At 43.7% G+C, this 27,509-nt stretch overlaps 1 protein-coding gene and 1 long non-coding RNA gene across 3 annotated transcripts; one reads left to right on the top strand and one right to left on the bottom strand.

Annotated features, from left to right (window-relative positions):
* Window positions 1-1,685: 1,685 nt before the first annotated feature.
* LOC134428824 (uncharacterized) lies at window positions 1,686-22,340 on the bottom strand. Its single transcript, XR_010030470.1, has 5 exons — window positions 22,207-22,340; window positions 21,654-21,722; window positions 21,465-21,575; window positions 15,750-15,971; window positions 1,686-1,952 (listed from the first exon to the last, which is right to left on the bottom strand). It is a non-coding gene; the product is annotated as an uncharacterized LOC134428824 (long non-coding RNA).
* Window positions 2,510-17,946, top strand: LOC134428814 (myosin-1B-like). Of its 2 annotated transcripts, XM_063175813.1 has the most exons (40): window positions 2,510-2,526; window positions 2,724-2,770; window positions 4,701-4,941; window positions 5,028-5,171; window positions 5,263-5,419; window positions 5,740-5,767; window positions 5,865-5,979; window positions 6,065-6,157; window positions 6,287-6,350; window positions 6,447-6,545; window positions 6,639-6,742; window positions 6,823-6,961; window positions 7,206-7,324; window positions 7,420-7,569; window positions 8,285-8,455; window positions 8,698-9,004; window positions 9,088-9,167; window positions 9,644-9,731; window positions 9,825-9,942; window positions 10,153-10,276; window positions 10,360-10,496; window positions 10,598-10,853; window positions 11,539-11,781; window positions 11,888-12,064; window positions 12,150-12,295; window positions 12,383-12,473; window positions 12,564-12,953; window positions 13,069-13,195; window positions 13,432-13,550; window positions 13,827-14,023; window positions 14,292-14,475; window positions 14,562-14,727; window positions 14,901-15,025; window positions 15,299-15,607; window positions 15,761-15,964; window positions 16,212-16,337; window positions 16,430-16,600; window positions 16,692-16,796; window positions 16,936-17,031; window positions 17,408-17,946. In XM_063175813.1, the coding sequence occupies exons 3-40, from the start codon at window positions 4,738-4,740 to the stop codon at window positions 17,561-17,563; spliced, it is 5,829 nt and encodes a 1,942-aa protein (XP_063031883.1). In that variant the 5' UTR covers window positions 2,510-2,526; window positions 2,724-2,770; window positions 4,701-4,737; the 3' UTR covers window positions 17,564-17,946. The 2 variants fall into 2 exon arrangements, with proteins under 2 accessions (XP_063031883.1, XP_063031882.1); XM_063175812.1 differs by having other exon boundaries at window positions 9,644-9,942.
* Window positions 22,341-27,509: the final 5,169 nt, after the last annotated feature.

Raw genomic sequence — 27,509 nt, 5'->3', positions numbered from 1 at the left:
TGACTTCCTCTGATTGTTGGAACCCTGGATGCTGAGACTTTTAATCGTTCTGTGCTCAAATGCACAGACCCACAGTAAACACTGCAATTGACCTGAGGCTGTGGAGAAGGCTTCCAAAATTGATTACTAGCACTAGGATAGTAGGTGTGTAGTTGTTTAGAAGTGTGTAATATCACAGGGTGGAAAACTGAGAGTTTGGGGTTGTAGAACATAGTAATAAATGTGAAGGAAGATGGAGGTTTTAGGGTGGAGGCAGGTTGTTCTTCTTTATCTTCTTCTTAATCTTTTTCTTCCTTCTTCTTGACCTTCTTCTTCCTTCTTCTTCGTGGATTTAGGTGATGTCTTATAATTGGGCAGAAACGTCTGCATTACGGTCTTCAAGGGACCAGGTATAGGGTTAAAAGAGAAAATAATCTGGGTGTCATTTCTTAATTGGATAGTTTAGTCTTAAAAGGCCTTGTAACAAGATTGTTATCCATTTTGTTCCTTGCTAATAAAAGGCACCGAACTCATGGTTTTGAGGCTGTTTTACTGATAAGAAATAATAAACACCTGAGTCCCAACATGAACTAGTGTCTCAAGTGCCTTCTATCCTGACTTGAGAAACCAATATCTGATGATCTGAATTCTCTCCCATCCATTTTTTTAACAAGCTCTCATCTTACCTCAGAATTTATATAGCTAGCATATAAATTTATTATAAATTTATACTATTTAGTATATAATATAATAATATATAAATTATATATCATATATAAAATTTATATTATAAATTGATATTATAAATTTATATACAATTTATATTTACCCCATTGTCATAGAGCTTACATGGATTCAACATCAAGTTATCATCTGTGCTCTCATTTTAGCCTTTTGTACACACATACTTCAGGAAAACCAGAATTTTGCTTCTAGGAAGTGATTTGTGCCTTATTCATGCCAGCATACTTTACAGGCATGGTGATTGTTAACATTCCACTCCCTAGGAAATATAAAAAAATGCATACTCAGTTTGCAGCCACATTTACATCCAATCGACCCAGTTTTCACATGTCCTCATTTCAAGCTGGAGGCAATGTGCCACTGCCTGGGAGTCCAAATTTCTTGATATTAACTTGTTCCAGTTTTTTTTTTTTGCAAATACAAGCTCAGTGTTGCATTCTCTGAATCTGTACTGTTTACATATATGACAAATTCCATTCATTTCTCGAGCTAAATAATGACTATTTTTCATCCATCTGCAACCCTTATCTCTATGGATTTTTCTGTCAATGAGAGCAGGAAGCTCACTTATAGGTCTTCAACAGCAATACAGGCTCCCTTTTTTTTCTTTCTTGCTTTTTATATATATATATTTATTTATTAAGACATGTCTGTAGGCCTCAGACTTGGATAAATAATTGAATTGTCTATGGAATACATTAGGTTTTGCACCAAAGCGATGTGCATGTCCCTCTGGTTTACAACTACTTGATGCCAGGCAATGGGCAAATTCATAGTATAAAAATTAGGTTTAGACGTAAAATACAACAAGACATTTTCACTGACTCAGACAAATCTCTAAGCAACACATCAGAGAGGCTGTGGAAGCATTCTCAGCAAGATCACTACATGCGTGTTTCATTTACATATTCTAACGGGGAACCCTCTCTTGGCAAGGGTCCGAGGAAGGAGCTACGAAGATCTGGATACAGATATTCTCATTTATTAAAGAAACTTCCCTGTTCAAGAGGAGTTGGACCAGGTTCTATCATTCTGTGATCTTCTTCTCAAGAAGACCCTGTCTTCAGGATGCCTGAATCCCGTTTCCTCAATGGAGGATATCAGCACTGCAGTGCTTTGTCCAAGGTGCATTTCTGGGCAGAACAGACTGTTCCCATAGACATCCTTCATTCTGCCCTGTCTTGTTCAGCTGGGCTGTGTTTTGCTTCCAGCACCGATAGAATCCAGCCCTGCAGAGATATGTGTATACAGAACAATATGAATAAAGAGTAATATGTAATATTCTGACTAAGGTAAGCAAGGCAGACAACAGTGAAATCCACGTATCATATCCAAGATCTGTAAGTAGAGAGCTCTGTGAAAGGACAACTGTCATCAGACATATGATGTCCTCAGAATTAGCTGAAGTATGCATCCAAATGTCACTATGCTCGCCCAGGGAATGGTTTTGCCTTGCTCCCTTAGCTCAGATTCATGGAGCATCCATGGCCTTACAGTTATTAGTGGTTACCCTCATTCCTCTAGTCATCATTAGCTGTATTTCCCCCCTTAGGAATCTTCTCGTATTATTTATAGGCGATTTATTCACATAGCTAGGAAGACACCAAAATTTTCTAATTATATCTAGTAACATCACTTTCCAGTTTTCAGTACATTCAGTTTGCCAGACAATGCTTTGCCAAAAACAAGGTTTGCCAGAAATGCTTTGCCCAAAGACAGAGGAGGCATCTGCAGCATGCGCTGACCAGACCTTATAAAAGAGTCCTTGGATCTGGGCTGCTCTGTCTGCAGAGGAAATTCATGGTAAGTGCACGTCTCTGGTGGGCAGAAAGGGACACTGTCCCTGCAGTCCCTCTCCAGCCCTGCTGTCCTGATGTATGTACATGTACTTGCAAGGATTTGATATTTGTATCATAAAGCATGTTGGCATTTTCACTTTGTGATCTGTCTGTGGAATTGTGTGCAGCAATAATGAGCAATCTCATGATTCTGCTTTACAGCACTGATCACCTCCCAGCCTGCAAGGCATCTTCTCATAGCATAAGAGGTAAGAGCCACATTTGCTTGCATTCAAGGGATAGAAAAAGATGGAAGATTTCTGTTGAACAGATTTCTTCATGGTGACAAATCTCTGTAAAATGTTGTAGGCAATTGCTGTATGTTTTTGTGTTCGGTGCTCTGCTGTAACTAATAAAGCATGCTGATGGTTGGGTAGGCTGCTCACAGCTAGCAAGTTTTCATTAGTGACTGTGCTTGAAGACACAGCCACTGTGTAATGCCAGGAAATGCTTCTTGGGGATTCCTTATGTTTAATTATAGAACACTGAGGTAAATGATCCATTCTGGCATGAAGTCCAGACAGACAGACAGAGCTAGCCAACAGAACAGAATGTTGCAAAACCTTACAGACTTGTGAATTGTAATTATTTCTGCATAAGAAACTGGCCAATAAATGTTATGAAAATGCTTTCCAAATGATACTCCAGGGTTATAATCTGAATGTAGGTCTCATACTAGTAAACTTGATAAAAATGCTAAAATAGCTATCTAACTATCCAAACAACAAAAAAGGGGGAGGTACTGCTCCTATTCCTCTGAAAGAAGACTGAGTAAAATGGAAGATCTGCATGCTATTAGGAGTAGCTGCAAATGTTTGTTAACATTTTGGATATTTACCTAACTAAAAGTTATGTTATGACATCTTACCAAGCTGCCTGTCTAACTTCCTTTGAATTCAGATATTTTCTATTACTGGCTATGTGGTATTTCTTTGGAAGTCCAGTACTGGATTCAGATATCTGGCTTTGATTTATAAATTCTTCAACTGAGGTTTCCAGCTGTGCCTATAGTTATTTCCACAAACAATTAACATAAGAAGAAACAGTTGGTTGTGCAGTATTTAAACCTGATGAATTATGTGTCCTTACATATCACTTGCTCACATACTACTGAAATCATTTTGGATGAGAAGAAAACAACTCTAGGGAATGATGCAGAGCATCAGCAAAAGACATTATGATAGTCCTCAGAACACCTTCTGGACCATTAGCAACCCAAATGATGCATGGAATGCATCCTTAGGAATTATAGTTGACAACAAACAGAAACTTGCAATTATGCTAAAGAGCAATGTTACCCTGGAAAAGATCCTCAGAAAGCTTCATCCTGTAGCTGATAAGAACCTCAAAAATCCTGCATATGAGAAAGAATAGTCCCATACAACAAAGTGTATGTACTTCATTTTGGCTGGAGAACAACTTTGCAGAAATGGGTGATGAATTTGGGTGCAAGTGTCACTGTGTGCCTTTGTGGGAAGGAAGATCAGCAGCACATTGTCAGATACTCATGAAAGCATGGTCAGCAGGAAAAGACAAGTGATTCTTCTGCTGCATTCAGCTCTGATATCTGGAGCACTACATTAATTTTGGTGCTTTCTGGTGACCAAACAATGATATTTTGGATGGAATCCAGGCGAGAACTTTCAAAATAAGTAGGAAAAAATGATGTATGAGAAGAGGCTGCAAAGGTGAGATTTGTCTACACTGGGATGAAATTAAAAAGTGGTTATCTTATAGTTATGTTCAACAATAAGAAGATGGTTATATCATAGAAAGAGATAGACTTCTCAAATGGGAAGAGTGAAAGGCTGAGGAATAAAAAGTACAGCTTTCAGCCACAGAAATTTTGATTAGGCAATAAACAGAGGAAAAAAATCACCATCAGGGTCATCAGAAATGAAACTGGGCTGAAAAGAGACTAGAAATATCTGTTCTTTGACATAATAAAAACTTCTCTGGAAAAAGCGGTGGAAACCTGCTTCTAACATTTGCCCTGGTTGCACAAGAAGGTGAACCAAAGAACTACTCTAAATTCTTCCCAAATCGCACTTCCTATTACACTTTTAGGGTCTATCAATAAAGTGTGTGGCAAGAAAAAAAATATTGACTAATTTGGTCAACATATCTGCTCCTCCACAGTGTTCTCTGCGGACAAGCCCCTCCACAAAGTGCAGCCATGTCTTCGGACGCTGAGATGGCCATCTTTGGGGAGGCGGCTCCTTACCTCCGAAAATCGGAGAAGGAGAGAATTGAGGCCCAGAACAAACCTTTTGATGCCAAGACATCTGTCTTCGTGGTACATGCAAAGGAATCCTTTGTGAAAGGGACAATCACGAGCAGGGAATCGGGAAAAGTCACTGTCAAGACTGAAGGGGGAGAGGTGAGTCAAAAACAAGGCCGAAGGAAAATATTATCTGAACACTGAGCTTTTCAGAGACACATGTGGATCTTTTGTTTCCTTGACAGACCCTGACTGTGAAAGAAGATCAAATCTTCTCCATGAACCCTCCCAAGTATGACAAAATCGAGGACATGGCCATGATGACCCACCTGCACGAACCCGCTGTGCTGTACAACCTCAAAGAGCGTTACGCAGCCTGGATGATCTACGTAAGTGGCAGCAGCAGCTTCCTCTGGGCAGCCTCAGGAGCTGCTGGGCCAGGCTCAGGGCAAGGCAACGTGCTGTGTCCCTTCCTTGCAGACCTACTCGGGTCTCTTCTGCGTCACTGTCAACCCCTACAAGTGGCTGCCGGTGTACAACCCCGAGGTGGTGTTGGCCTACCGAGGCAAGAAGCGCCAGGAGGCCCCTCCACACATCTTCTCCATCTCTGACAACGCCTATCAGTTCATGCTGACTGGTGAGTGGCTCTGTCTAGCCTTTAGGGTCATTGGGTCATTAAATGCTCTGAAGGGATCCCCTGTCTCAGCAAAGTGAAGAGGCTTTTTCAAACCTTTCTTGGATTTCACACACACACATCTGTTGTAGTTTACTATCGTCATAGCATTGTTCTACTCTTTTAAATTAAAGGCTCCTCTATAGTAAGGGATGTGCTTTGGAAAGGTTTGCTTGTTTGATGGCAGCTGACATCAGGCAAAACATTAGACTTACCTGACAATGTCTCATTCTTCCTCTGTTGTTCACTGAGTTTTGAATACCGTTTTTCTGCCTTGTTCACAGATCGGGAGAACCAGTCCATCCTGATCACGTAGGTACACCCCTGCGCGGGTCCCTGTGGGGCTGCCTGGTGCCAGGGCCCCTCCTGCCTGACCACGCACCCTCTGCTTCTCTCTTGGCTTTGGCAGCGGAGAATCCGGGGCCGGGAAGACTGTGAACACCAAGCGTGTCATCCAGTACTTTGCAACAATTGCAGCCAGTGGAGAGAAGAAGAAAGAGGAGAAGTCATCAGGCAAAATGCAGGTGAGTGAGGAAGGATAGACTGAATGCTTGGCCTGTCATTGCCCTGTCAACCAAACACAGTCACTGAATAATGATGTCCCTGCAGGGGACGCTTGAGGATCAAATCATCAGCGCCAACCCACTGCTGGAGGCCTTTGGAAACGCCAAGACCGTGAGGAACGACAACTCCTCACGCTTTGTGAGTTCTTGCTTTGCATAAAATCTCCCACCCTCATGGCAACACACTTGATGCCTGAACAGTTCTTCATGCAAAGGAGACCTCAGCAGAACACATCCAGGCTGACCTGCTGCTGCTTCTGCTTCACAGGGCAAATTCATCAGAATCCACTTTGGTGCCACAGGCAAACTGGCTTCTGCTGACATTGAAACTTGTAAGAGATTCTCCTGGACTGCTCCCATCCCTTCCCAAATTCCCATCTCCATGTACACTCCCACAAGTGTCTAACTCTTTCTACCATCCTTGCCAGATCTGCTGGAGAAGTCCAGAGTCACTTTCCAGCTCAAGGCGGAGAGGAGCTACCACATCTTTTATCAGATCATGTCCAACAAGAAGCCGGAGCTAATCGGTATGAAGTATTATGAATTGTTTGATAAAATCTGAATGTGCTAAGTATTTATCTTCATTCTCACATCCAGATACATCCTATTCCTCTGTACAGACATGCTCCTCATCACCACCAACCCCTACGACTACCAGTTTGTGAGTCAAGGTGAGATCACGGTTGCCAGCATTAACGACCAGGAGGAGCTGATGGCTACAGATGTAAGTGTCACTGAGCATATTGGTTTGGTGAAATTTCCTTGTAATGGCCTGGAGGTTTATTTGAGTGCTTCTGTTGCCAGAGTGCCATTGACATCCTGGGCTTCACTGCTGATGAGAGGGCGGCCATCTACAAGCTGACAGGGGCTGTCATGCACTATGGGAACCTGAAGTTCAAGCAGAAACAACGAGAGGAGCAGGCAGAGCCTGATGGCACCGAAGGTATTAAAGCCTTGTAGAACTCCTAATCACAGATATGGATAGGTGGAAGTTGGCAATCATGAATTTTCCCTCTGTTTAGTATCACAAATGCATAAATCTCAGCTTCCAGACTATTCATGTTTCTAAATTTCTCCTTGAGATATCACAAATTTCAAAACTGAGACCAACGTCTACATCTTAGAGGGTATCCCCTATCAATTATCACTTTTTCTCTGCTACTTCCTCCCTCTCTCTTTGTACATAGTTGCTGACAAGGCTGCCTACCTGATGGGTCTGAACTCAGCAGACCTGCTCAAGGCCCTCTGCTACCCCCGAGTCAAGGTGGGGAATGAATATGTGACCAAAGGCCAAAATGTGCAGCAGGTAACAACAACCACTTGGTGACTGGGAACCTCTGACTTGAATCACTATTTGCTCTGGAGCTTGTATTTCTTCTGCTCCATTCTCCTTTGGTTTAGGTATACAATTCAGTGGGTGCCCTGGCCAAGGCTGTCTATGAGAAGATGTTCCTGTGGATGGTTGTTCGCATCAACGAACAGCTGGACACGAAGCAGCCCAGGCAGTACTTCATTGGTGTCCTGGACATTGCTGGCTTTGAGATCTTTGATGTATGGATTTCAGGTTTGAGGGCTTCTATTGAAGGGAAAGATTATTATATCAGAGGACTTGCAAGTAACAGGCTAGTCATTTGTGATTTTATGTAGGAAAAACCCCAGTCATTTTCTTCTCTAGCAGAAAACGAAATCCTCAAAAGCTCCATCTGTACAAGCACAGAGTCATTTTGATTTTGCGGAGGCAGCAAATAGAATTTTATATGTTGTAATATTTCAAGTGTTTGAGCTTAATGTTAAGGATTAAAGAACACAAAATATTTTGAATAAATTTTTAAAGAGCTCAAGGAACAGAGCTAGGAGATTCATTGGCAAATAAATAATGAGTTAAGGATGTTCAAAATGTTTAAAGAGCCACGAAATCATTAGCTAGGTGTTTAATCAGAGATATCAAGAGTTTTCAATTTGGCGAAAAGAGCATACACTCATCTTGTTTGCTGAATAAAAAATTACCAAAATATTGTATTAATTTATCAGATTCACTAAAAAAATCTGGCCTAAAAAATTCCCTCATTTACATTATGTAGGTATTTCTGTCTGGAGTTGCATATAGGTTCTCTTATGCATAGGTCCTGGTAATACAGTTGTGTTTTTTCTGCGGAGATAAAGGTTGGAGGTTTACTGCGGAGATAAAGGTTATAAAGGTTGGAGGAGAATGATTAAGTGGGCATATTGATGAGGGTTGATTGTTCTGATTTTTTCCACTGAGCAGTTCAACAGCCTGGAGCAGCTGTGCATCAACTTCACCAATGAGAAACTGCAACAGTTCTTCAACCACCACATGTTTGTGCTGGAGCAGGAGGAGTACAAGAAGGAGGGCATTGAATGGGAGTTCATTGACTTTGGCATGGACCTGGCTGCCTGCATTGAGCTCATTGAGAAGGTATTTCTGTAATTCACAATGTGAGGAATTTTCAGAATTGCATTCATTTTATATCTATTTCTAAATGCAGCTTGAAATGGTAAATATGATACTGCAGACACATCAGTTTGTATCATTTTATGATTTGCTGAACAGAACAATCCCTGAGAGCAGCAATATTGTCCCACTCAGGAAGTTTTTTCATCTCTGAGTCTTTCAACCTTTTCACCTTGTCCTCCCTCTTTCCTTGTGATTTCTCCCAGCCCATGGGCATCTTTTCCATCCTGGAAGAGGAGTGCATGTTCCCCAAGGCAACTGACACCTCTTTCAAGAACAAGCTCTATGACCAGCACCTGGGCAAGTCCAACAACTTCCAGAAGCCCAAGCCAGGCAAAGGCAAGGCTGAGGCCCACTTCTCCCTGGTGCACTATGCTGGAACAGTGGACTACAACATCACTGGGTGGCTGGAGAAGAACAAGGACCCTCTGAATGAAACTGTCATTGGGCTGTACCAGAAATCATCTGTGAAGACCCTGGCTTTACTCTTTGCCTCTGCTGGAGGAGAGGCAGGTCAGTTCTCTGAAATTCATCTCTTTGATGCATGGTGGTTGGTCTCCAAAGCCACAGATGTCTCATTATCTTTACTTTATCAGAGGCTAGTGGTGGTGGCGGTGGCAAGAAGGGAGGCAAGAAGAAGGGCTCTTCTTTCCAGACTGTCTCAGCTCTTTTCCGGGTATGTAAACAAATTTTCATTTCTGCAGAGATTTATTCTGTATTTTTAGCTGCCTCAGACACAGAAAAAAATGGCAAAAAACACCCCCAACAATCAACAAACCAACCAACCAACCAACAAGAAAATATTTTACGTAAAACTTGTCTTTAGTCCGCCATTAAAATCAAATCCTATTGAATGAAAAATAGCACTGTAAAACTCTAAACTTACACTTAATATAAACATAAAATTTTGTCATAAAACATGTCCACTTTCTAGCCTTTATTAGATTGATGGTAAGTTTTTTCTTCACCTACAAGATGAGGTTTATTGCTGGGTAATCAGAAGAAACAGAGGAATTGATTGAGGCATGCTCAGCTTACAATTTTCAGCCCAGTGTATCTCCATTGATCGGTCTTTCATGTTAAATTCAAGGAATTCATTGGGTTATTTTTGCCATTTTTCTTATAAATGCACACTAAATCATGATCCCACAGGAGAATCTCAACAAGCTGATGACCAATCTGCGGAGCACTCACCCCCATTTTGTGCGCTGCATCATCCCCAATGAGACTAAAACACCTGGTAAGAAGCCCAAGCTAAAAGATCCTTGCTCTGATACATCCATTCCCCTCTGCAATGCAATCTGTGCCCCTCATTTGTGCTCTGCATTGCCAGGTGCCATGGAGCACGAGCTGGTGCTGCACCAGCTGCGCTGTAACGGCGTGCTGGAAGGGATCAGGATCTGCAGGAAAGGGTTCCCCAGCAGAGTCCTCTATGCTGACTTCAAACAGAGGTGAGAGCTATGAAATGGAGAGATAAGTCAGGTGTCCTCACCATCTGCTCTCCATCACACAACTGAGCTTTGCCAGGGTCTTTAAGTATGGAGACATGAAATTCCAACTTCCTCAGCCTGGTTCTGCTGCAAACACTGCTCTTGGTTTCAGTAAAGAGAACATTCTTATGACTGGACATTGTCTTCCTCCTATTTGCTCCAATTCCACAGATACAAGGTGCTTAATGCCAGTGCCATCCCTGAGGGACAGTTCATCGATAGCAAGAAGGCTTCTGAGAAGCTTCTTAGTTCAATCGATGTGGATCACACCCAGTATAAATTTGGACACACCAAGGTACAAACTCCCCCATTCACTGCCTGCCTGGGCTTTGCTCTCTCTACCTGACAGTGATGTTCTGCAACGTTTCCTCTCTCAAGGTGTTCTTCAAAGCTGGGCTGATAGGGGTCCTGGAGGAGATGAGAGATGAGAAGCTGGCACAGCTCATTACTCGCACCCAGGCCATGTGTAGGGGCTACCTGGCAAGGGTGGAGTACCAGAGAAGGGTGGAGAGAAGGTACACCTTCCCCTTCTTCAGTTAAAATCATTTTGCTCATGGAAAAGTGTTGACACTTGTCCGACTGAGAATATTCATTGTACATTTTAATTATGCCTCAGGGAATCCATCTTCTGCATCCAGTACAACGTTCGCTCATTCATGAATGTCAAACACTGGCCATGGATGAAGCTGTTCTTCAAGATCAAGCCCTTGCTGAAGAGTGCAGAGTCTGAGAAGGAGATGGCAAACATGAAGGAAGAATTTGAGAAAACCAAGGAAGAGCTTGCAAAGTCTGAGGCAAAGCGGAAGGAGATTGAAGAGAAAATGGCCTCTCTGATGAAGGAGAAAAATGACCTGCAGCTCCAAGTGCAATCTGTAAGTATCATTAGTGTATTTCTTCCGGGTATCCTCACAGCACATTACTCTAATATTAGACAATTGTCTGAGAAAATATTTTAATATTATTTCAGACCATTCAGTGTCACCATTATAATAGGAGAAAGCTTGGGAATGGGTTTTGAAGCATGTATGTGCATAGGTCTCTTTATCCAGGCTAAAAATACAACATCCAGTTTAGTCACTGGAGATTTGGAATTTAGTTAGCAGTGTCTGCGGAGCAATTCATTTGACAATTTTCTCTGGTTTCAGTCAGTTGGCCAAGGACCTACATGTTTTGTCACCTGTCTTTCTGCAACCACTTTGCCAGGAGGAAACAAAAACCCCCTGCATTCTTTCCCAACCCTATATGTACCTCCTAAGTCCTTTGGGAGATCAGGGGATTGGTCAATATTTAAAGATTACCTTTTGTATTTAGATGTTTGCTACACATATTCAAAATAAACTCTGGTTCAAATTGAAATCTCTAATTGCACCTTGACTATGTATCAACTTATCTCACTCAAAGATAAGAGTTTAAAAGAGCCTATGCAAAAACCAACTTCTGAGAAGAAAACAAAAATGAATACCTCCATGTTTCTTTTCTTCAGTGAGAAATAACATTTCTCTATTCACATTTTGCAAACAGTTGTGATTTGCAAACAAATCCGTGTTTCTCTGCTAGGAAGCAGATGCTTTGGCTGATGCTGAGGAAAGATGCGACCAGCTGATCAAAACCAAAATCCAGCTGGAAGCCAAAATTAAGGAAGTGACTGAAAGGGCTGAGGATGAAGAAGAAATTAATGCTGAGTTGACAGCCAAGAAGAGGAAACTGGAGGATGAATGTTCAGAGCTGAAGAAAGATATTGATGACCTTGAGCTAACACTGGCCAAGGTGGAGAAGGAAAAACATGCCACTGAAAACAAGGTATGAGGTAGAACCTGTCACTCGCACTCCAGATAATGGACTATGTGCCATTGCAGGACATCTATAGCTACTTCCTTTCTTTATATTTGCTCCCTTCTTCTCAAAGGTGAAAAACCTGACAGAGGAGATGGCAGCTCTGGACGAGACCATTGCCAAGCTGACCAAGGAGAAGAAAGCCCTCCAAGAGGCGCATCAGCAGACCCTGGATGACCTTCAGGCAGAGGAAGACAAAGTCAATACTCTGTCCAAAGCCAAGACCAAGCTGGAACAGCAAGTAGATGATGTAAGCACACAGACATAGAGCAGGAAGAGGACAGGTATGGAGCCCAATCTGGCTGGCAGAGCCCTGATGGTCTTGTTGTGTTCAGCTGGAAGGGTCCCTGGAGCAAGAGAAGAAACTGCGCATGGACCTGGAGAGAGCCAAGAGGAAACTGGAAGGAGACCTGAAGCTGGCCCAGGACAGCATCATGGATTTGGAGAATGATAAGCAGCAGCTGGATGAGAAACTGAAGAAGTAAGTGTGGCTCTGGGGCACGTGAGTGCTGGGCTGCAGCACTTGTCTTGTTTCTTTGTGCTCTAACACAGTTCACTTGTCCCAAAGGAAAGACTTTGAAATCAGCCAGATCCAGGGCAAGATCGAGGATGAACAAGCAGTAGCTATGCAATTTCAGAAGAAGATCAAGGAGCTGCAGGCAAGTCTCTGTTCCTTTTGCCCTGCCTTGCTCAGGCTCAGCTCAGGCAGGAGGAGGGCATGGCTGTGAAGGGTCCCTGCTGTTCTGCAGGCCCGCATTGAGGAGCTGGAGGAGGAAATTGAGGCAGAGCGAACCTCTCGCGCTAAAGCAGAGAAGCATCGCGCTGACCTGTCCAGGGAGCTGGAGGAGATCAGTGAGCGTCTGGAAGAAGCAGGAGGGGCCACATCAGCTCAGATTGAGATGAACAAGAAGCGTGAGGCAGAGTTCCAGAAGATGCGCCGTGACCTGGAAGAGGCCACGCTGCAGCACGAAGCCACGGCTGCCGCCCTGCGCAAGAAGCACGCGGACAGCACAGCTGAGCTGGGCGAGCAGATCGACAACCTGCAACGTGTGAAGCAGAAGCTGGAGAAGGAGAAGAGTGAGCTGAAGATGGAGATTGATGACTTGGCCAGCAACATGGAGTCTGTCTCCAAAGCCAAGGTACACAATTATTTTATTGGTTCATTGACCCAGTGAAATACAGCACAACTCTTGCTCCTTGCTTTCTTTTAAGTGTGTATGGTTAATACATCGTTTTCCATATTCTAAAACACAGGCCAACCTGGAGAAGATGTGCCGCACTCTGGAAGATCAGCTGAGTGAGATTAAAACCAAGGAAGAAGAGCATCAGCGCATGATCAATGACCTCACTGCTCAAAGAGCTCGTCTGCAGACAGAGTCAGGTGAGATACTCACATCTACACATGCAGATAAATAATGTCTCGGAGTTATTGAAAAAATTACACTTCTGGGCATGTGGTTTATTCAGCACACATTGTGTCACATCCAATGTGAAATGTTTGCAATGGGATAATAAATTTTGGCTTGCACTGACAACTATCTGGCTTTATATCTCCAAATATTTGCAGTGTCACCATCAGTGGCCCTAAAACTGTTGTGTATCTGCAAATTTTCTCAGGTGAATATTCACGTCAGGTGGAAGAGAAAGATGCTATGGTTTCTCAGCTGTCAAGAGGCAAGCAGGCTTTCACCCAGCAGATTGAGGAACTCAAGAGGCATCTGGAAGAAGAGATAAAGGTGATTCCTCCTCTCAGAGGTGCTCCAAACACTTATGTGACTACTGAACTATATGACGAGGCAGGGAAAAAAAATATTATGTTATTTGGTGCAATTTGTCTCATGCTAATTTTTACCTCAAGTTTATCCACTATTCCTTTTTTTCAGTCCTAATTTCTTTCCTCATTGATTGCATGGTTGTCCGTTTGCATAGAAGCATGATCCAATGTCCCTTTATTTTCAGTCAGATTTTCTGGGATAATTCTGTTCCATGACCCAATACCCTTGTTGCTCCAGGCCAAGAATGCCCTGGCCCACGCCCTCCAGTCCGCTCGCCACGACTGTGACTTGCTCCGGGAGCAATATGAGGAGGAGCAGGAGGCCAAGGGGGAGCTGCAGCGAGCCCTGTCCAAGGCCAACAGTGAAGTGGCCCAGTGGAGAACCAAATACGAGACGGACGCGATTCAGCGCACGGAGGAGCTCGAGGAGGCCAAGTACGTGGGGAAAGTGAGGAAGGCTAGCAGAGATTAAGATCAGTAATTCTTGGAGACCACTGTGACATTATTAGGAAGACATTTGTGTTCTTCTTGGGGTTGGGGCAAAAGGAGAATAGCAAATAAATTCTATAATGCAAATAGTGTTGGAAAATGTCACAGGAAAATCTGTAGAAGACAGGGACTGGCTGAAAGACAGGGAAAAGCCCATTAACAACATGCCCCAACTTTCCCTTTTCCCTTAAACCATGAGATACATTTAACACAGGAAGAAGCTGGCCCAGCGCCTGCAGGATGCAGAGGAGCATGTTGAAGCTGTCAATGCCAAATGTGCCTCTCTGGAAAAGACAAAGCAGAGGCTGCAGAATGAAGTGGAGGACCTGATGATTGATGTGGAGAGATCCAATGCTGCCTGTGCTGCTCTGGATAAGAAGCAGAAGAACTTTGACAAGGTCAGTTGGCCTCCAGCACCAGCACTCCTGGCCAGAGCAGGGCCCTGTGATGGCCACAGCCCTACTCACCCCCCGTTTCTCTTCAGATCCTGGCAGAATGGAAGCAGAAGTATGAGGAAACGCAGGCTGAGCTGGAGGCCTCGCAGAAGGAGTCGCGCTCTCTGAGCACGGAGCTGTTCAAGATGAAGAATGCCTATGAGGAGTCCTTGGACCACCTGGAAACAATGAAGCGGGAGAACAAGAACTTGCAGCGTAAGTCCCTGGCCCTCTGCTCCTCCCAGGCCTTTCTCACAAGCTTGTCTTTCTGCAACGCTTAACAGCCCTGGGCCTGCAGGAATAAGATCATGGCTGGCACCTTGGTAGGCCAGAGCCTTTTTCCATTCAGCTCTCTGCCTGACTATGGCACTTTTCTCCCTTCCTTGCAGAGGAGATTTCCGACCTCACGGAGCAGATTGCGGAGGGAGGAAAGGCGATTCATGAGCTGGAGAAAGTGAAGAAGCAGATTGAGCAGGAGAAATCTGAACTGCAAGCCTCCCTGGAGGAAGCTGAGGTAAAGCCTTCTGTTTTTACCTGATAAGTTACCACACCGCTCAGCAACTTCAGGTAACATTTAAATAATACTATGCACTGAGAATTGAGTGGAGGCATAGGAAGTAGGTTTTCTTCACACCGGTAAAATCTTTGAAACCACAGGTATGCTTTTTTCTTTCCTTTCTTTCAATCTCAGACCTGTGGTTATACATTATTCTTTGAAATAGCAATTCATGTAAAGTTATTGATATTGCGATTTTTTACAATTAACAGGATTTTATGCTTTTTCCAGGCCTCCCTGGAACATGAGGAGGGGAAGATCCTGCGCCTGCAGCTTGAGCTCAACCAAGTGAAGGCTGAGATTGACAGGAAGATAGCAGAGAAAGATGAGGAGATAGATCAGATGAAAAGAAACCACCTCAGAATTGTGGACTCGATGCAGAGCACCCTGGATGCTGAGATCAGGAGCAGGAATGAAGCCCTGAGGCTGAAGAAGAAGATGGAGGGAGACCTGAATGAAATGGAGATCCAGCTGAGCCATGCCAACCGCCAGGCTGCAGAGGCACAGAAGAACCTGAGGAACACCCAGGCTGTGCTCAAGGTATGGCATTACAGACCAGGTGCTCATGGGTTTCTTACACAGCTGCAAATATTTCTCTTCTACTGTTCCATGTTTTCCTTGTTGATATAAAAATGGAAAAAAAAAAGTAAAGAGGAAGGATATGCCTCCCAATCTCTCTTACCTTTCTTTCAGGACACTCAGCTGCACCTGGACGATGCTCTCAGGACACAGGAGGACCTGAAGGAGCAGGTGGCCATGGTAGAGCGCAGAGCAAACCTGCTGCAGGCTGAAGTTGAGGAGCTCCGTGCAGCCCTGGAGCAGACGGAGCGGTCGAGGAAATTGGCTGAGCAGGAGCTTCTGGATGCAAGTGAGAGAGTTCAGCTCCTCCACACTCAGGTAAATTCTAGAATTGAAGACATATAGCACCGACAGTATTTAGAGAATTAAAGTTAACAATAGGTCTGTTTTCCTTTTTTGATTGAAATACAATAGTCTTCAGCAGTCTACCATTTTCATTTTTCAGTTTTTTGTATTCTTCATATGCAACTGTAACAAAAACATAAATAAAAATAGGTAATTTGATTTTTCCAAGGATAGTGTGAAGGAACTGGAGAAAAAAAAACATGCTTTTTTCCTTCAACAGAACACCAGCCTGATCAACACCAAGAAGAAGCTGGAAACGGACATTTCCCAAATCCAGAGTGAAATGGAGGATACCATCCAGGAAGCCCGCAATGCTGAGGAGAAGGCCAAGAAGGCCATCACAGATGTGAGTTGGGCGCTCCCGGCATTGCTGATGGTGAATGTACTCTCCCCAAAATATCTCCAGCCCCAAAATGGCTTTGACCTTTTGCTGACCAGGCGGCCATGATGGCAGAAGAGCTGAAGAAGGAGCAGGACACCAGTGCCCACCTGGAGAGGATGAAGAAGAACCTGGACCAGACGGTGAAGGACCTGCAGCACCGTCTGGAAGAGGCCGAGCAGCTGGCACTGAAGGGAGGGAAGAAGCAGATCCAGAAGCTGGAGGCCAGGGTGTGTAGGGCTGGGGCTGTGCCTGAGTGAGTGTGTCCCTCCTTGGAGAGACATTGGCAGGGCAGCTGCAGGGCTGGGCTTGTCCTTGCAGGTGCGGGAGCTGGAAGGGGAGGTTGATGCTGAGCAGAAGCGCAGCGCTGAAGCCGTGAAGGGTGTGCGCAAGTACGAGCGCAGGGTGAAGGAACTCACCTACCAGGTAAGGCAGGAGCTCTCCTTGGCCTGATGCATCCTTATTCCATCAGTCACAAGAGATTTTCTTGGACTGCAAGGATAAATGCTATATTGGTGTGTGCAGAAAGCAATAATTAATTCTTTCCAATATGCTAACACTCAAGTCCGAGGAAGACAGGAAGAATGTGCTGAGGCTGCAGGATCTGGTAGACAAGCTGCAAATGAAAGTGAAATCCTACAAGAGACAAGCTGAGGAAGCTGTGAGTATTGCTCAGGGATATAAAATCATTGCTTTCTCTGAGTTTCACACAAGTATCCTCCTGAGGAGAGGAACTGTGTCATCCAGATATACCCCCCAGCACATGAGCATTAAACAAGCAGGAGAATAAGTACAGAAATGACAAATTGAAATTATGAAATTGCTCCTCACCTGGAGCAAGAACACCAGGATATCATCCTGGTGAAGCTTGTCCCAGTAGGGTCCTGTGAAGGGGAGGATGAGGAGCTGTGTGTGAGGCTGATGTGTGAGCAGTGGTGGGAGGGGAAGGGAGATTTGCAGCCCCACAAGGCTGACTTGCAGCAGGAGTCAAACCCCTACCCTGTGATCATGAGCCCTGATTGGCTCTGCTCTCACAGGAGGAGCTGTCCAATGTGAACCTGTCCAAGTTCCGCAAGATCCAGCACGAGCTGGAGGAGGCCGAGGAGCGGGCTGACATTGCAGAGTCACAGGTCAACAAGCTCCGAGTGAAGAGCCGCGAGTTTCACAGCAAGAAAATAGCAGAGGAAGAGTGAAAATTGCATGAGGCATCAAAGTGACCTGAGGGCTGCACAAAATGTGAGCCCTCTGTCACTTCTTTCTGCAACAAGGCTTTATGAATTAGTCAATGTCTAAAGACAAAGACCGTAGATTCCTTTGCATGAAAAGCAGTAGCTACATTTTAGTTTTGCAGTTATTTAGGTGCTGATTTTGTTCAAACAATATTCAAACAATATTCAGGAGTAAACTCCTGAATTTTCTGGAGTAAGATTTAGAAACTGCAACTACAGTAAAAGTAATATGCATGAGAGCAAACAAAAATTTTTACACTGTACTAGAGTGTTTCCCAGAAATGGAATTGTGATTTAAAGTTAGAATAAATAAATATTAAATAAATAATGCTTTTTAGGAAGAGAAATTTTAAGCCTGTGTTTTACAAATTTACAAGCATACATATCAAAACGAACTGGTTTTATTTTTTAACACTGGAATTGAGAGCAACTCTGTTAACACCGTAAAGAAATCTCCAAGTCTGGCACCCTGAGAATACAGAGAAGTTCCTTACATGGTGTTTCCACATTGCCAAACAGTGCTTCCTGTCTTCCTTTTGCAGCAGTTCATGAGCTTTTTTGTATAAGGAAATGGAAAACTGGATGGAAAAAAGTAGCTGATAGACCCTGGCTTTCTTTATTCATCCCACATGGGGTAACACTGCAGAATATAATGCATGAGCAGGACAAAAATGAGGAAAAGCTGACCATGAGGAAGAGCAAGGTAGAAAGGATGTTTCCCATTCCCAGGCATTCTCATTCAGTGCCCCAGTGGGGGCTGAGCAGGTGGTGAGTCTGGAGAGCACAGGTACCTCCACCCTGAAGCAAAGAGAACCGTGCCCACTGGGACATCACACTGACTCTGACATTGGAGCTTCCTTTGTCTGGAATAGGTGTTTAGAGGCAACCTGCACAGTAAGAGGCAGTTTAACACACCATTCACCAGAGCCTGGCACATCAGGAAGCTGCTGAGGGAAGATTCTACATGCAGATGTGGGGAATGGTAAATGAGACATGGCTTTGACTGCAGGGACACTCAGCAGTCTCTCCAGGTCCCTGTCTATGTCTACATCTCTCCATTTAGAGGGAGTACTCCAAGAGCTGTGAAATGGCTGGGGAAGGGAGCTGGACGTACTGCAGAGCCTTTTGCACTGACCACAGCACTCAGTGTGTTTGCAGCAATGTTCAGAACTGGGAGGTCCTCCTCCTCCCAACCACACTGAGGTTTACACCCACAGAATCCTTCCATGTTACAACCAAATATGGAAGTAGTTGGCTAGGCAGCAGCTAAATATATTTAAGGAAAAGATGATGCCCCGGGTTGACTCTTGTGCCACTGTAAGTGATGCTCTTCAGAGACATCATCTCTATGTGTGAAGCTGTGAAAACTTCATCAGTGCCAGTGATATCTGGGTAACAAGGAAAAGATACCCTGGGTACCTTTATAGACCTGCTGACAGAGTAGTTAATATCACAACAACTCTGGGGACAATATTTCAGTACCAAAACTCCCTGTTCCCTTTGGACAACATCATAATCACTCTCCAAAATGTACAAGCTGCTCTGACTGTGGAAGAATCAGGGTGCACTTGAAGCACCTGACACTGTTGGGGCTCTTCTCTCACCTGTATTTATTACTATTTTGGCCTGAGAATTTGTTACTAATGCTCAGCTGATGAAAGGTAACATTGCAGGTTCCTTTAGAGACAACACCTGGGGCCAGAATTCCAACTGCACAGGTGGGAGAGGGAGAGAAATCACACACATTGCCCTGTGCTGAGCTGGCCTTGCCACCAGCCAACCAGGAAAGCAGGGCTGGAGTCTTGCTGGAATCAGAGTGGAATATTAAAGGGATGAGTAAGGCAAACCAATTTCTCTTCACTTTTGATTTGCTGCCTTGGCTGGAGGACAAGGAGTCATTTTGCATCAACACACTATTTCTGGAGTCAGGCTGCGTGTGATAGAAAATGTGCTGATGCACAGGTAACTGATCTTGGAAGAAACATGGGCCCATAAGTGGCCTAAAGAAACAAATCTCAGAGGAGTTTTAAAATAGATGCAGCTGATGAGCTCCACCAGAGCTGCTGCCCCATGTGGACTGTGGAGTTCTCTGACCTTCAACAGCTTGGGCATGGACAACTGTGTCCCCTGTGCACCAAAGCATCAGCACTTTTGGAGGCACTAAGACATTGAGAAAGTATTTCTGACCTGAAGACACAGGTTCCTCACAGAGGCTTCTTGCCATCAATTCAGCTTTCCAGTTCTCCAAGTACTGAATTTTTTGCCCTCTGCCCACAGCAACATTGCCTTGACCAGAAAGTGTTTTCTTCCCCAACAGCAGAAAATAAAGGGACCAGCGAGTGAATGACAGAAAGGAAGAGAGAAGCAAAAGAGGGAGAGTCAGGCTGAGCAGGAGAGGGAGAGTAGAGGAGAAGTGGGTTGGGGAGATACTGTGAGAAAGAAATGGAAAAAGAGTGAAGCACAGAAAATGTCAGAGATAGAAGAGGAAGGGAGGAAGATACTGAGAAAGATGAGAAAGAAAGCAAGATTGAGAAAATAATATTGAAATGGGGAGCAAGAAAATTCATGAAGATCAGGGGAGAAAGAGACAGAAAATTGAGGTGGAAGGAAGAAAAAGAGAAAGGAAGAGAGGAAACAATTTAGCATTGTTTGGGTTTTGGTACCTGACAAACTGACACTGGACTTTACTCTGCTGCTTTTGATCACTGCTCTTGGGAACCTCCTGTTCACTGACCCCTATCACACACAACACCCTACAATGGGTGCCTTGCTAAGAAGAGTAAGAGTGTGCCTTAATAAACAAATCTATTCTCTGAATCTCTGCTCTGTCCTGGCGCTGCAGGAGGGGCAGGCAGGTTGTGTCTGGTGCCTCCTCACTTCCCAAGGCCTTGTGAGCAGTGATGCTAAAAGAAAAGGCTGAAAACACTGAAGTGGGGCAGCTTGAGAAGGCAGAAGTGCTCATAGGGACTGGGAAGGATGAGGAGAATGTGGGACACTCATTGGAGAGAGGAGAGAATGGGTTCACACTGCAGGCTTTGCATGACATCCAACTACTTTGCAAGCTGGTAATACTTCTAGACACAGAGTCTAAATGTGATGGTGTTCATGGCAGACATACGAGCCACGTCACAGAATATTAGAATTTAAGCTAGGCAGGAAGCTTTCCCAGCCTTAGATGCTCTTGGAAATGTTCATAATTTCCTCCTCTTTTGGTATTCCAAAACACTTTTTAATGTTTGTGACATCCTGAAAAATACCTGCCTCAGTTAGCCAAAAATCTGGCCCTAATGAAGAATGGACTATGTCCACATTGCAATACAGAACTTCTGAAATCATACTAGGAGATGCTTAGAACTAACAGAGAGAAAAATATGGTTTTCCTAGGAGTGATTTGAGATTGTGAATGAGCCCTTGTGGAAGTGGGAGGAAAACTGGCATGAAAACCACAATACAACATAACTCACAATAGTTCTGTGTGTAACTGCCTGAACTTTGTTGCAGGAGGTATTATGGGTGTTAAAACTGGTTTTTATATCATAAGTAGCATGTGACAATTCTTAAGAAAAGTATAGCTACATCTCAGATAAGGATAATATGTATGCTTCTTCAAATAATGGCGTTTAAAGGAAGGTTATCAAAAACAGATGCCTTCATGGCATCTGTTATCTCTCAGTGATTTCAACTGCTCAACATGTTCTCCGATGTTTTCTGGGAGGAGCAGTCACCTTTTCAAAATTGCACAATTTCAGTAACCCTGATTCCCTTCTGATCCAGATCCTTCTCCACCATCAACCCCTTCTACCACCTGTTGCCTTTCTTCTTGACTGTTCCACCCAGCACCACCCAGGCTGCTCACCCCACACACCTGTTCTGTAACAGGAGCTCCTCAGCTGCTTTGCTGAGAGATGGAAAGGCCATCCTGAAGGTCGTGTCCTCATCCAGGACCCACTCTCCTGCTCTCTTCCATGGATGCTTCCTGGAAAGACAGGAGAAGCCTAAGTAACTGTGCAGCTTTGACACTCACTCAGCACCTGCCCAGGTGTTCTGTTTTTACCTTCTGATGCACTTCACAGTCAAGTGATGCTGAGATATCTTTGGAGTTTCTCTCTTGCTTCTCTCTTTTCTGAAATACGCAAGTGTGAAATATCATACAGGTTTATGTGGCATATTATGGTATACCATTAAGCTTTATCATAAATAAATTGAAAAATTAACCTTGAAGCAGTCTCAAGAGAGTAGAATGAGGAGACAGATGGATCTTCAAAGTCCCTCCATGTTTTGGTGCATGGGACAGAGCAATCTTCACAAGTAAGTTCTACCCCAGAAATACTAACTTACCTTTGCCATGGCCAAAATTTCCCTGTGCCTATTCTGTATCTCTCCCCTGAATACTTTTAAGATTCTAAGGGTTCTGTTTATCAACCTGTTTTACTCAAAAATCAATTAACCCTCCAGTCTTACCTGATATGGAATCTCTGAACCACACAGCACTACAGCACCACTTTGGACTGGACACTTCCTGCAGGGAAGCATGCATTTCACCAAACCCATGCACTTCATTTTCCAACAGGAGAAAGGGATGTTAGATTAAGGAAAGTGTGTCCTACCATCTCCAGAGTCCAGTGCCCAGCTGCATCTTAAAACTGGGAAGTGTTGGGATGAGAAGCCTTGCTCTGAATGATCAGTGTTTCAGCAATTCTGTTTCTTTGGTTGGTGCTAACATTCCTGGCAGCTCTCATTTTACACAGAAGGCAGCAGAAGTGCTGCTGCAGCAGGAGCTGAGCATTCCCTGTCAGAGGGCTCGCAGAGCACGCTGATGCCTCCAGCATGCCCTGTCATACTGACAGCATGGCTGACAACAGCACAGGCAAGCTGAAAATCCCATGGGGAATGCTTTTCAAATAGTGTTGCACTGAATAATCCACAGATTTATAAAATCTGACCACCTTTTCTCCTGTCTTTTTTTTCTTTTTTTTTTTTCTTTTTTTTTTTTTTTTCATAGTTTTCAGCACTTGTGAATCATAGTTTAGTTTTTTGTTTGACAAGATTCGCATCTGGCACAGCTGAATGTAAAGAAGAAAAAATACTGTTTATAGCAGGAGAATAAAATTGCTTCCATGATAAGATTAGCAATGGCACTCTGAGGACATAATTGTCCTATTGTTGACCACTCAAAGACTGGCTGTAATAGCAACAGGGCTACACCAAGAATAATTTTTATCAATGTGATTAAGAGAAAAATTATTTTTAACTGAAAGCTGTTTGTGGAGCTAACTCTTGATTACAAAAAAATCCCATGGGAGTTGCTTGTGAGTTTTTTGGTTGCAATGAACATTTCAAGAGTATCTAAAAAGCCAACAGATGATCAAGGTATAAAAAGAGCACAGAAAAGCTAATTTTTCACTAGAGAGCAATTAAGAATGTTCCTGCTTTTTTATTATTTTTTTTTAATGCAGTAGGTTTTGGAATAAACAGAGGAGTAGCAATGCACCAAGAATAGAGGGTACTCACCCAATATTGCTAAATGAATTAAAATCTGAAGAAACTGAATTACTTTCTGGTGAGTATGAACAGTGCTCAAATCAATGCCAGGGAAATGGAAATTGCAAACAAAATATCAGGCTTTAAGAGGGACTCAGGAGTGAACCTTAGAATATATCCCAGCATTTGTAATTTATGTATCAATAAACACTAGGGAGGAAAACATGCTGAAAGTACCAATACAGCTTTTGTAGAGTAAAACCAAAGTGTGTTCAAAAAGGTGTTGTGATCAGTGCTGTGCACTCCAGTGCTCAGGCTGGAGCAGAGAAATTCAGGGGCAGCAGCAGAAGTTTCCTGTCAGCCCCCCTGGCTGAGGCCAGAACCACCCCCGCGCAGAGCTGTGCTCAATTACAGCTAAAAAGATACTTAAAATGTTATCAAGGAAAACAGAATTTTCCATTGATGGTAGCTCATTTCTCTATTTAAATCACAAAGATTTGTCCACAACACTGTTAGTTTTATCCCAGGCCTAAGATCTTTCCTAGGACGATAGAATTCAATGTAGGCAGTTCATTTGTGAAGAAAGGTTGAAGTGGAAGAGACATGAGAGACTATGAGATGCTCTCTTTTTGGCATAGTTGCTTTTAACTTTGTTCCTTTATTCAGTTCAGGTACAGATTCAGAAATATTTGTCCTTCTCTACACAGGAGGGAAGAAGTTTGAGATAAGAATTTGCTTAACCAATATTGTTACCAAACCCTCTCGCAGACATTATCAGAAACATCAAAATGTTGGGTGTGGATCAGCTTCAAATATCTTCAAATTAATGTTACTAACATTATCAGGTATTCTATCCTGATTAGCCCATGGGAATGATTGGCACGAATGGGTTCCCAGCAGAACAACCCCAGACAGGATGGAGGTATAAGTAGGCCAGTGAGAAAGAAATTGAATAAAAAAAAGAAGGCAGAGTTCCAAACTGTGGATTAGAGTAAGAAAATTAACTTCATCTAATGAAAGAATTTTACAAAGAAAATATATAAATAAAAAAAGAATAGTGAATAGGACTCTCTATGAAATTAAATGTAACAGAAATCAGTGGCTGTAGTACAGTCTGAAGTACAGCACTGTACTACAGTACAGGTTGTAGTACAGAGCTGAATAGCAGCATAGGCATGCAGGGCTTTTCTGACTTTCTGACACCAAGACTGGGCACAGTGCAGCCACAGCATGAATTTGCTATGAAATTTCTGCAAGCAGACAACATTATCTCAAAAGCTTTGGGGAAGAAAATCCATCGAGATACCCATATAGGCATGGCTCTGGTTTCTGACTCACAGATGTGGGAATGGAGCAGGGTCAAAGTGGACCAATTACTTTTCTCAGCTGAGGAAATGTGCAATGCCATGGTATTTTTGGGGGTCTCCCATCAGGAATTTATACGCTGAAGTCTAGTCCTACACAAGGGAAGGAATATGTAACCCCAGTTCATTTCCTCCTTTTCATTATCCAGCCATTTAGCCCTTGCTGCACAATGTGGAAGAGTTTTATCCATATGTGACAGCAGCTGATCCATCATGCAGTGCAGTTAAGCAGCAGCACACTTGTCTTCTGTTCTGGAAAGGCAAGCCCAGAACAAATCTGGTGACAACTGCAAAAGAATTATTGTTATCAGAGAACTGGAGATGCTGGAGCCCAGGCATACAAACACTTCTGGAAAAAAACACAGGTTGCAGGTTTCTGCATGTTTCAACCAGATGAAACTCAGGAGCTTGGGAAGACAGTATTTTCACCAAAAAAAAAAAAAGGAATTGTTGTTAACAGACCATTAAAGAAAACATCAAAACATTGAAGTACACTCTAAAAATTGTATAAATTATATCCATAAATCTTGTTCTGTAAAATGGCAGTAGGTTACCTGAAGAAGTGGGAAAGTCCTCTGATTCCTTCAGATATCCAACACCTCTCAGAGCTGCCTTTGTGCAAGTCATGAGGAGCACACCATGTAGCCTGAGGAGACTGGGCTCCAGGGACAGCTCTTGGGCACATGGAGTGCCTATGCCCAGACAGGCTCCAGAAGGTTCCCCTTGTACTTATGAGCATCTCTGCTGGGACTTCACCCTGAACTGCCCAAGGGGAATGAGGTGAGATCTCTGTGCTCTCTTATTTGTGGGAATTCTCACAATTGTGTGTTCACCTGCTCTGACATGTGGTCGGCTGTTTATTGTGTACATTTGTGTTCTCCATGTGCCTGTGCCTTTGGGGAGTTCTTGCTCAGCCTCACTGCTTGGTTGGACCTGGATCTGTGGCAGTCTTGTCTGTGTCACAGACTCAGCCTTGCTGCCTGACAAGAAAACCTGGGGAACAGATCCTGCATAGAAATTGCTGTAAAGCTGGAAACCAGGCAGGCACTGAGCACTGGGAGACTGGGAAAGGAGCACTTCCCACCAGACAACCAATCTGCCAGCTGATGCCTTTCAGCCAGCAGGGCTGCAGGGGCTTTTGCTGCTCAAAATATTCTGGCAGTGTCTGAGACAACAAGTGAATGACAAACATATTTAGCAAGTTCCTCTGGCTGCCCTGGCTGGAAGGCACCAACCTCCCTATTTCTTTTCTGCATTAGCCACACGTGTTACTTGCTCAGTGCTGACAGGGAGGAAGCACTGAGCAAATATTTGCTTAATGGGAAGCAAATAGATCAAAATAAAAGGGAGAGAAACACCAGAATGATGGGTTTGTGATCAAAGTGTCCAGCCCAATATGGCCTCAGAGAATCATCAGTAAAAGCCTTTTGCCACAGGCAAACCAGGGTTGTTTATTTGTGATCTTTCCTGGCAGAAGAGATGGCAGAGAATTTGGTTCAAGGCAATGGAAAATGCAGGTGTGTGTGAGAGCCCCTGTTCATTTCCACAGACACAAACTCTCGGACATACAAACACTCTCCTGCACAATTATATAGCCCAAAAATGCTTCCCTCATCACCTGCAATTTGACCATTGCAATTCAAGGAACATATTTCCAGCATTTTCTTCTCTGAGTCTCACAGACAAACCTTTAATTTCCCGTTTCCTTTCTGAGAGGACAAAGCTGTGCCACTATCAGCAGCCAGCCTGTGCCTGTCCTTGCTCTGAACTCCTTGCTCTGTGCATGCCTCCCTGCTAACACACTGCCTGTGCTGGAAGCGCCCTGAATGCTTTGCATGATGTGGAAGCCAATCTTCCTTGTTATGCAGATTAATGGATGCCATGCCACAGCCTGCTCCCAAATAACCCAAGCAGCCATTGCATAAGTGGGATTATTTCCTGGGCATGTTAACTGCCCCTTGGCGCTGGCAGGGTTGCTGCATGGACATCTCAGGTGAGGACATGAGGGAACTGCTGCTTTGGCAACAGCAAACTGCACAAAGCCCAGCACCTTCCCTGTAGCTAAATTCAAGTCATTGGCAACCACAGCCCAATGTTGTCGAGTGTAAGAGCTGAAATAAGGGATGTGGGACTTCAGGCAGCTCTCCAAAATGCAGTTTATTGTACCCAGGATGTCACAGCAGGCCAGGGTCGTGGGTGACAGAGCTGTGCCTACAGCTCTCAGCTCCAGCTGCAGGCAGGCCTGGAGACCCTTTGGTTTTGGTTACAATGCATTATAGACTTTTCTTTGCTGAGCATCTTCATACAGTAGAACCAATCTATCCCTTAACTTTTATCTATAACCTATCATAACTGCTATAATTACCATATTCATGTTACTGTTCTCCAATCACTAAAAGTTAGTACATTGCAGTTCAAGCTAGAAGTTGTTTTTCAGTTTTCTTGCAGTGGAAAATTCTGAGACATTTTTTCTTCTTGCAACATTTGCTGCCTTGTTTGCCTGTGCTATCTTTCTGCTTGGTAAAAACATCTTGTTTTAGGTGGATTTATCCTTTGCTCTAAGCCATAAAAACCCCTTCTAACTAACACACCCTTTGCCTCCTTGGTTATCCAGTGAGACTGGCTCAGCAATTCTTTTCTTCTATATCAAAACTTGCTTCCATCTCTATTCCTTCTTCAGACTCTACATCCAAAAATCTTTCAGCTAAGCACACACATATCTGTGAGACTTTCTTGTCAAACTTTCATCCTTCCCAACAGTCCAGTCTCTGTGGAACATTGTCAAGTTCCCAATAACAGGACTCCCTTTTCTGCAATACTTCTGTGACCAGGGAGCACATGCTGTTTCCTCTGGCACTGATGTGTCATTCCTGGCTGAACAGAAGGAGATTAGAACTCATTTGAGCATGAAATAGGTTGCTAAGTGAAATCTTCCATGACATTCAGATATGCAGTCTACAACTTTCCTCTGTTTTTTTTCTGAGTTAGTGCCTCTGGAGACTCCTGATATTGAAGGCTCAGAGAACAGAGATGATGCTGCAAACCCTTCTCATGAGCCTAACACA

The sequence above is a fragment of the Melospiza melodia genome, chromosome 24, assembly GCF_035770615.1.
Source record: "Melospiza melodia melodia isolate bMelMel2 chromosome 24, bMelMel2.pri, whole genome shotgun sequence".
In the NCBI taxonomy this organism is placed as follows: domain Eukaryota; kingdom Metazoa; phylum Chordata; class Aves; order Passeriformes; family Passerellidae; genus Melospiza; species Melospiza melodia.
The sequence above is the reverse complement of the archived record's forward strand: the minus strand, read 5'-3'. Positions and strand labels throughout refer to the sequence as shown.